Source organism: Eriocheir sinensis, chromosome 32 (genome assembly GCF_024679095.1).
Source record: "Eriocheir sinensis breed Jianghai 21 chromosome 32, ASM2467909v1, whole genome shotgun sequence".
Lineage (NCBI taxonomy): Eukaryota > Metazoa > Arthropoda > Malacostraca > Decapoda > Varunidae > Eriocheir > Eriocheir sinensis.
The window spans coordinates 17,335,981-17,345,980 of NC_066540.1; the positions used below are offsets into that span (position 1 = coordinate 17,335,981).

General features: G+C 39.5%; 2 protein-coding genes and 1 long non-coding RNA gene across 3 annotated transcripts in view; 2 read left to right on the plus strand and 1 right to left on the minus strand.

Moving 5' to 3' along the window:
- LOC127006353 (uncharacterized) overlaps positions 1-3,288 on the plus strand; it is a 22,928-nt gene extending 19,640 nt beyond the window's left edge. The window contains exons 5-8 of the mRNA XM_050876184.1: positions 1-89; positions 440-637; positions 2,332-2,493; positions 2,599-3,288. The exon at positions 1-89 is cut by the window's left edge and continues 89 nt beyond it. Of these exons, the coding sequence (XP_050732141.1) occupies positions 1-89; positions 440-637; positions 2,332-2,493; positions 2,599-2,807 (658 nt within the window). The 3' untranslated portion in view covers positions 2,808-3,288. The remainder of the gene's footprint in view (positions 90-439; positions 638-2,331; positions 2,494-2,598) is intronic.
- Positions 3,289-3,351: 63 nt separating this feature from the next.
- Positions 3,352-5,347, minus strand: LOC127006357 (uncharacterized). Its single transcript, XR_007759495.1, has 2 exons — positions 5,242-5,347; positions 3,352-5,158 (listed from the first exon to the last, which is right to left on the minus strand). It is a non-coding gene; the product is annotated as an uncharacterized LOC127006357 (long non-coding RNA).
- Positions 5,348-8,729: 3,382 nt separating this feature from the next.
- Positions 8,730-10,000, plus strand: part of LOC127006350 (vacuolar protein sorting-associated protein 53 homolog) — a 43,014-nt gene continuing 41,743 nt past the window's right edge. Inside the window, exon 1 of the mRNA XM_050876181.1 lies at positions 8,730-8,864. The gene's annotated coding sequence lies outside the window, so the exon portion shown is untranslated. The remainder of the gene's footprint in view (positions 8,865-10,000) is intronic.

Consider the following 10,000-nt stretch of genomic DNA (forward strand, 5'->3'; position numbering starts at 1 on the left):
GGCCAAGGACTCCCAGGGCTGCCACGTGTGTCAGTGCCGCGGGGAGCCCCTTGGGGAACGAAAGGCTGACCCGGAGTGTAAGGAAAATGGTAAGGGGGTGCGGGGGTTGGACGTACATACATACATACAGACAGACAGACAGACAGAGAGATTGACAGACAGATAGATAGGGACATAGATAGACACTTATATGCGTTTACACACACACACACACACACACACACACACACACACCCTTACCTAACTTAACCTTACCTAACTGTATGTCTGTCTGTCTGTCTATCTGTCTATCAATCTATCTATCTATCTATCTGTGGACGTTGTTCTTGTTCATCTTTTTCTTATTCTTGTTGTTTTTAGTTTTCTTATTTATACAGTGCTTCTCTTTTTTTATCAACTCTAACCATCTATCTATCTATCTATCTGTCTATCTCTCTAGGCGTGCGCGGGTGCTTGGATGGAACACGCACACGACAGGTCGGCGACGTGTGGGCGCGGGGGTCGTGCGTGTCGTGTCGTTGCGTGGCCGACGGCTACACGGAATGCAACGTGACGCATTGCCCCGCCCCCGCCCCGCCCTGCCCCCCCAACCGACCCCCGCCGCACCCCCACCACCCCTGCTGCCCCCCGTGCCAAGGTATGTGTGTGTTCGTGTGTGTGTGTGTGTGTGGGTGGGTGGATGGGAGGGAGACCAGGGTGTGGGGGGGTAGTGTGGGGGGAGGGGGGTAAGGAAAGAGTGAAAAAAAGTGTGTGTGTGTATGTGTGGGGGTGGGGGTGGGTGGTGTGGGGGCAGGGTGTAGGGGGTAGTATGTGGGGGGTGAAGGAAAGAGAGAGAAAAAGAAATAAAGAAAGAAAGAAGGAAAATCGGACAGCACAAAGATGAGAGAATGATGGTTAACTCTTGCATTAGGAAGTTGGACAGCACAGGGATGAAAGAGTGAAGATGCTGGTTAACTCTTGCATTAGGAAGTAGGACAGCACAGGGATGAAAGAGTGAAGATGCTGGTTAACTCTTGCATTAGGAAGTTGGACAGCACAGGGATGAAAGAGTGAAGATGCTGGTTAACTATTGCATTAGGAAGTAGGACAGCACAGGGATGAAAGAGTGAAGATGCTGGTTAACTCTTGCATTAGGAAGTTGGACAGCACAGGGATGAAAGAGTGAAGATGCTGGTTAACTCTTGCATTAGGGAGTTGGACAGCACAGGGATGAAAGAGTGAAGATGCTGGTTAACTCTTGCATTAGGAAGTTGGACAGCACAGGGATGAAAGAGTGAAGATGCTGGTTAACTCTTGCATGAGGAAGTTGGACAGCACAGGGATGAAAGAGTGAAGATGCTGGTTAACTCTTGCATTAGGAAGTTGGACAGCACAGGGATGAAAGAGTGAAGATGCTGGTTAACTCTTGCATTAGGAAGTTGGACAGCACAGGGATGAAAGAGTGAAGATGCTGGTTAACTCTTGCATTAGGAAGTTGGACAGCACGGGGTTAAAAGAGTGATGTTGGTTAACTCTTGCATTAGAAAGTTGGACAGCACGGGGTTAAAAGAGTGATGTTGGTTAACTCTTGCATTAGAAAGTTGGACAGCACGGGGTTGAAAGAGTGATGTTGGTTAACTCTTGCATTAGGAAGTTGGACAGCACAGGGATGAAAGAGTGGAGAGGCTGGTTAACTCTTGCATTAGGAAGTTGGACAGCACAAAGATGAAAGAGTGAAGATGCTGGTTAACTCTTGCATTAGGAAGTTGGACAGCACAGGGATGAAAGAGTGAAGATGCTGGTTAACTCTTGCATTAGGAAGTTGGACGGCACAGGGATGAAAGAGTGAAGATGCTGGTTAACTCTTGCATTAGGAAGTTGGACAGCACAGGGTTGAAAGAGTGATGCTGGTTAACTCTTGCATTAGGAAGTTGGACAGCACAGGGATGAAAGAGTGAAGATGCTGGTTAACTCTTGCATTAGGAAGTTGGACAGCACAGGGATGAAAGAGTGAAGATGATGGTTAACTCTTGCATTAGGAAGTTGGACAGCACAGGGATGAAAGAGTGAAGATGCTGGTTAACTCTTGCATTAGGAAGTTGGACAGCACAGGGATGAAAGAGTGAAGATGCTGGTTAACTCTTGCATTAGGAAGTTGGACAGCACAGCGATATAGTACGAGAAAGAAAGAAAGATTGAATGAATGAAAGAAAGAAAGAAGGAAGGAAGGAAGGAAGGAGAGAGATAAATAAATAAATAAAGAATGAATGAAGGAAGGAAGCAAAGAAGGAAAGGAAAGAAAAAAAAATACCAAGAATGTCGTCGTACAATGTTGGCACCTCCTCCCTACAGAGTCATCATCATCAGCGGGCGTGGAGGGCGAGGTCAGCGTGGGGCATGCGGAGGTCAGCGTGGAGTCCGCCTGGGAGCGTCAGGTGACCTACGCCCAGCCCCGCACGCCACCCTCCCCCGGGGCGGCCACGGGCGACGGCGCTGTCAAAAGTGCCATGCAGGGTGAGGATTGTTGTTGCTGTTGTTGATGTATGAGACATGGGCACTTATTAACGATTCTAACGCCCATCTTACACCTCCTCTCCTAACCTCCCCTCCCTTTCCCAGCCACGGGGGTGCAGTGGTGGCAGGTGTGGGTGGTGACGGTGCCCCTGGCCGTGCTGTGCGTGCTGGCGGGGGTCTGCGGCGTAAAGCATTGGCGCCGGACCCACCAGGACAAGTATGACATCAACGCCTACCGCCCCTCGCCCCTCACCGAGAAGCTGCGCCCCGTTACCACCGCCGAGGACCGCCATCTTAAGACGCCGATCATGTAGGGCGAGGAGGAGAGGGACAGGTTTACGGAGATTGATATAGGTTGACGAAGGAGGATACAGAAGTGGATGTCGGGAAAGAGGAGGGAGATGAAGAGGAGGGAGAAAAAGGAAAGGGAGGAAAGGAAGGAGAAGGAGAATATAGAAGTGGAATAAGAGGAAAAGAGGAGGAGGGAGATGAAGAAGAGGAGGAGGAAGAAGTAGAAAGTGGAGGAAAGGAATGAGAAGGAAAATGAAGAGGAAGAAAAAGTGGATATGGATGGAGAGAGAGAGAGAGAGAGAGAGAGAGAGAGAGAGAGAGAGAGAGAGAGAGAGAGAGAGAGAGAGAGAGAGAGAGAGTTATAATTGATTTTCAGTGTGATTTTCTTTTATATTCTAATAGTGGTTGTAGTAGTAGTAGTAGTAGTAGTATATATCATTCTTTCATATAGTATTGTGTGTGTGTGTGTATGTGTGTGTGTGTGTGTGTGTGTGTGTGTGTGTACCCCAAACTCTTACACACAAATACATACACATATACACACACATAAAATCCATCATATCTCCCTGTGTGTGTGTGTGTGTGTGTGTGTGTGTGTGTGTGTGTGTGTGTGTGTGTGTACCATTATCAGTTCCCACATACGCGCACACATGTAAGTAAATAATCATGTGCGTATTTACTAGTATGTGCGTATTTACCATGAGCGTAATTTAGATGCATTATTTCATGGGTATTTTATTGTGTACGTATTCATGTGCGTTTGTCTGTGTACGTATTTTAGTGACCATGTGCGTATTTACTGGCCATATGTGTGTGTTTGTACGTATTTTTGTGGTCGTGTGCGTCTTTCTTGGCTATGCATGTACGTACAGACTTTATGGCCATGTGCGTTTTTTGGACTTTTTTGAAGCCGTGTACGTTTTTGAAGCCATGTGCGTATAGACTTTAGGGCCATGTGCGTATAAAATAGCCAACTGTGTACGTATTATGTGGCCATGTACACAGTGACTGGCCATGTGTGTATGTGTACGTATTTTACAGTCATGTGCGCATAAACTACCCAAGTGTGTGTGCGTAATTTTGGGTCATGTGCGTAAAAACTAGCTGTGTGTGTGTGTGTGTTCTTTATGTGCGTAAGCGGCCATTCATGTATTTTATCGTGTGCGTATTTTACCCATGTACGTGTGTATGTGTACTTTTATGTGTGTGTATTTTGGCTATGTACGTATTAAGAGGCCACTCATGTACGTATTTCTCTTGTGTGTGTATGTGTTTTCATGTGTGTGTGCGTATTTGTCCCATGTGCGTTTTCTGTGTGTGCGTATACTCAGTGTGTGTATGTTTTGGCCATGTGCGTGTGTCAAGAGGCCATGAATTGTGTATGTATGTATGTATTATTTGTGTGTGCGTATTTGTCCCCATGTGCGTTTTCAGTGTGCGTGTGCGTTTATGTGTGTGTGTCTCCTTAGTGTGTGTACATAGTGATTGATGAATACTCTTAATGATACATATAGAAGGATATTTGGTGTTCCTTTAGCTATACATTAAGGCTAATATTATTATTATTATTATTATTATTATTATTATTATTATTATTATTATTATTATTATTATTATTATTATTATTATTATTATTGTATTTATTTTTCCGGCTTGTAATTTTTTTTCTCTCTATTCAATCTTTTTTTTTGTGGTAATTTTTCTCCTCAATTTTTTGGGTATTTTTGGGTATTTTTTTGGAATTTTTTGGTATTTTTTGGGTATTTTTTGGTAATTTTTTTCTCTTCAATCTTTTTTTTGGGGGGTATTTTTCCTCATAATTTATTTTCTCTACTCAATCTATTTTTGTCCTCTATTCAATCTATTTTATTATCAATTCAATCTATTATTTTCTCTATTCAATCTATTTTTCTCTATTCAATCTATTTTATTATCAATTCAATCTATTATTTTCTCTATTCAATCTATTTTTCTCTATTCAATCTATTTTATTATCAATTCAATCTATTATTTTCTCTATTCAATCTATTTTTCTCTATTCAATCTATTTTATTATCAATTCAATCTATTATTTTCTCTATTCAATCTATTTCTCTCTCTATTCAATCTATTTTATTCTCTGTTCAATCTTTTTTTTCTGATAATTTATTTATTTTAATCTATTCTGGTAATTTTCTATTCAGTATTTTTTTTTTTTTTTTGTCTTTTTCTGGTAACAAATTACTACAATTATCATGATTATTAGCACAAATTACCTGCCCTGTGACCTCTGTAGTAGCTGACCCCTGTGTGTGTGACCCCGACCTGACCTAACCTGACCTGCCCCGTGTGTGTGTGAGCTCTGTAGTAGGTGACCCGTGTGTGTGACCCCGACCTGACCTAACTTGACCTGACCTGCCCCCTGTGTGTGTGTGTGTGACCTCTGTTGTAGGTGAGCCCTGTGTGTGTGACCCCGACCTGACCTAACTTGACCTGACCTGCTCCCTGTGTGTGTGTGTGTGTGTGTGTGTGTGTGTGTGTGGGCAGACCTAAAATATTTTTCTTATTTTTTTATATTTCTGGTGTTTATATTTTCTTTTTCTTTTTCTTTTTTTCTTTCTCTTTCTTTATTTTCCCTCTCACTTTCTCTCTGTCTAATAATATTTTTTGGGTCTTCTTCTTCTTCTTTTTTCTTTTTCTCCTTCTTCTTCTTCTTCTTCTTCTTCTTCTTCTTCTTCTTCTTCTTCTTCTTCTTCTTCTTCTCATTCTCCTTGTTCTTGTTTTTCTCCTTCTCCTTCTTCTTTTTCTTGTTCTTCTTCTTCTTCTTGTTCTTCTTCTTCTTGTTCTTCTTCTTGTTCTTCTTCTTCTTAATTGCATATATTTTTGAAAGGTGTCTGCCCCCCCCCCTCCCTCTCCCTCCCCCCTCTTGTGTGTATTTCCAATTACTATTATTATTATTATTATTATTATTATTATTATTATTATTGGTATTATAACTACTATACTATTATTATTATAACTATATTACTCTAGTCAATATCTAAGGTAGTGCAGATTTCCCATATATAATAAGAATGATAATAATAATAATAATAATAATAATAATAATAATAATAATAATAATTTTACCCCAAATCTTCAACATGCTTTTATATAATCAGAAAATTCATTATTATTATTATTTTCATCATTATTATTATTATTATTATTATTATTATTATTATTATTATTATTATTATTATTATTATTATTATTATTATTATTATTATTATTATTATTATTATTATTATTATTATCATTATCATATATCACTCAGTATATACAATGGTTTATATGTATATGTATATGTATGCTGTATTACGTTAAGTGTAGCTGTATATAGATCTACTATGTATTATTATTATTATTATTATTATTATTATTATTATTATTATTATTATTACAAAGCGATTTTTTTGTTTTTCTTCTTATTGGCAGCATTTATGTATGACTTTTCCTCTTAGTGCTGTTATTATTATTATTATTATTATTATTATTATTATTATTATTATTATTATTATTATTATTATTATTATTATTATTATTATTATTATTATTATTATTTTCATCGCTCTAGTAAGTCTTATTTTTCTATCACCGAACCTATTTGTATATTTGTGTCGAGGTGGCGGTGCTCGGGAGGAAAGAAAGAAAGAAAGGAAGGAAGAAAGAAAGAAAGAAGGAAAATTAGACAGCACAAAGATGAAAGAGTGAAGATTCTGGTTAACTCTTGCATTAGTAATTTGGACAGCACAAAAATGAAAGAGTGAAGATCATTGTTAACTCTTGCATTAGGAAATTGGACAGGATATGCACAAAAGAGCCAAGAAATATAGTCACTTTTGAATTAGGAAGTTAAACAGCACAGTGATGAAAGAGTGAAGATATTGGTTACCTCTTGCATTAGAAAATTGGACAGCACAAAAATGAAAGAGTGAAGATGATTGTTAACTCTTGCATTAGGAATTTGGACAGCACAAAAGTGAAAGAGTGAAGATTCTGGTTAACTCTTGCATTAGAAAATTGGACAGCACAAAAATGAAAGAGTGAAGATGATTGTTAACTCTTGCATTAGGAAGTTGAACAGCACAAAGATGAAAGAGTGAAGATTCTGGTTAACTCTTGCATTAGGAATTTGGATAGCACAAAAGTGAAAGAGTGAAGATTTTGGTTAACTCTTGCATTAGAAAATTGGACAGCACAAAAATGAAAGAGTGATCATTGTTAAGTCTTGCATTAGGAAGTTGGACAGCACAAAAATGAAAGAGTGAAAATGATTGTTAACTCTTGCATTAGGAATTTGGACAGCATAAGGATAAATATATTTGTTAACTCTTGCACTGGGAAATTTAACAAGGTAGGCCTATATACGAAAGAGCAGAGGAACGTAGTAACTCTTGTACGTATTAATAGTTTGGACAGCTCAAAGATGAAAGAGTGAAGATCATTGTTAAGTCTTGCATTAGGAAGTTGGACAGCACAAAAATGAAAGAGTGAAGATTCTGGTTAACTCTTGCATTAGGAATTTGGACAGCGTAAGGATAAAGATATTTGTTAACTCTTGCACTGGGAAATTTAACAAGGTAGGCCTATATATGAAAGAGCAGAGGAACATAGTAACTCTTGTACTAGTAAGTTGGACAGCACAAAGATGAAAGACAAAGAAAACTTATTAACTCTTGCATTAATAGGTTGGATAACACAAATGAAGGAGTGAAGAAACTTATTCATTTTTGTATTTGAAATTTGGACAGTATAGAAATGAAAGAGCAAAGAAATTGATCAACTCTTGCATAAGGAATTTGGACAGCACGAAGATGAAAGAGTGAAGGTGCTGGTCAACTTTTGCATTAGGAAGTTGGACAGCAAAAGGATCAACTTGAGTAGTAACCTTCATTCTCCCCTCAGCGAATTTACCATTAGAAAACCGCGTACAAATAGGGGAAGTACATCATAGCAATAGTGCGTACAAACAGGCGAAGTATACCATATCAAACACGCGTACAAATACGGATGATCCTCTATAACAAAAGTGCGTACAAATAGGGATAATCCTACATTACAAAAGTGCGTACAGATAGGCGAAACGTCCATATATAAAGTGCGTACAAACAGGGATAATCCTCCACAAGAAAATTGCGTACAAAATAAGCGATTACACCATATCAAAAGTGCGTACAAATAGGGATAGCCTTCCATATCATAAGTGCGTACAAATTGGAGAAAGAAAGCCATATATAAAGTGCGTACAAATAGGGACAATCCTCCATAGCAAAAGCGCGCACAGATTGGGATAGCCTTCCATATCACAAGTGCGTACAAATTGGAGAAAGAAAGCCATATCTAAAGTGCGTACAAATAGGGACAATCCTCCATAGCAAAAGCGCGTACAGATTGGGATAGCCTTCCATATCACAAGTGCGTACAAATTGGAGAAAGAAAGCCATATATAAAGTGCGTACAAATAGGGACAATCCTCCATAGCAAAAGCGCGTACAGATTGGCCCCCCTTCCTTCCCTCCCTCCCTCCCGGCGCCGCCCCACCCGCCGCTTATAGAGAGTTATTTATCGTCCCCCCTCATAAAGCGTTGTTAGGAGGCATTGTATATATATATTAACTACTTATTTTTTATTTAAAAGCCCTGTAAGGAGGTCAAATAAAGCTCCTAGGATTAAAAATGGGGAGACTTTGATTTACCTCGCATCCCTAACTCAATTATATGATCGTAATAAGTTGATTTGATGTCATAATTACCATCAATATTACTTGTATATTTCTCAGACCATTATTATTGTCATTTTCATTCACAAAAATCTCTCAACCAATCAGAATCGCTCTTACTAAGGTGCGAGTCTGTCAGCCAATAGGAAGCGAGGACTCAAGGCGGCAAGGCGGGATGTAAACAATAGAAGCCTCAGTTGTCATTCAAACGTGGAAGTGGGAGGATGTGTGACTCCGACGCCTGGGATGGGATATATTTAATTATTAGCGCCATAAACGAAGGATTGGGGCTGATGGAGTACAAGGAGCAGGAGAGGGAGGAGGAGATCTGTCTGTCAGGGTGAGTAAGACTGATACCATCTCCCTCTTTTTCCTCTTCCTCTTTTTCCTCTTCCTCTTTTTCCTTTCCCTCTTTTTCCTCTTCCTCTTTTTTCCTCCCTCTTTTTCCTCTTCCTCTTTTTCCTCTTCCTCTTTTTTCCTCTTCCTCTTTTTCCTCTCCCTCCTTTTCCTCTCCCTCTTTTTCCTCTTCCTCTTTTTTCCTCTTCCTCTTTTTCCTCTTCCTCTTTTTTCCTCTCCCTCTTTTTCCTCTTCCTCTTTTTCCTCTTCCTCTTTCCTCTTCCTCTTTCCTCTTCCTCTTTCCTCTTCCTCTTTTTTCCTCTTCCTCTTTTTTCCTCTTCCTCTTTTTTCCTCTTCCTCTTTTTCCTCTTCCTCTTTTTCCTCTTCCTCTTTTTCCTCTTCCTCTTTTTTCCTCTTCCTCTTTTTCCTCTTCCTCTTTTTCCTCTTCCTCTTTTTTCCTCTTCCTCTTTTTTCCTCTCCCTCTTTTTCCTCTTCCTCTTTTGCCTCTTCCTCCTTTTCCTCTCCCTCTTTTTCCTCTTCCTCTTTTTCCTTTCCCTCTTCTTCCTCTTCCTCTTTTTCCTTTCCCTCTTCTTCCTCTTCCTCTTTTTCCTTTCCCTCTTCTTCCTCTTCCTCTTTTTCCTCTTCCTCTTTTTTCCTCTTCCTCTTCTTCCTCTTCCTCTTTTTCTTCTTCCTCCTGATAATAATCGTTAACTCCTTGCTTCTTTCCCATTAATCCTTTACTGTGTCTAATAGGAGATGTGTACTGCAGAGGTGTGTTTCCAAGCCCTCCCTGTACACTTCAACCTGTGCTGAGTGATGGTGATGATGAAGGACATGCGTTAAATGATGATGTTTATATTTGAATTACGAATGTGTATGTGTGTGTGTGTGTGTGTGTGTGAAAGTGCTTAATTAAAAAATAAATAAAAAAATCCATGTTACACCTCGATTCGCTCACACCCCCACTTATGAACCTATGATGCCCTCTAGCCCCCCCTAAAAAAAACAAAAAAAAAAACGGGCCTGGGATGAGAAAGAAAAGACTAATATGTGTTCCTGCAATTACGAAACAGACGTCGGAGGAATCGTTGAGTTGTTAAAATATCGTAGTACTCTTCCCCGATCATGTATCCGTATTCC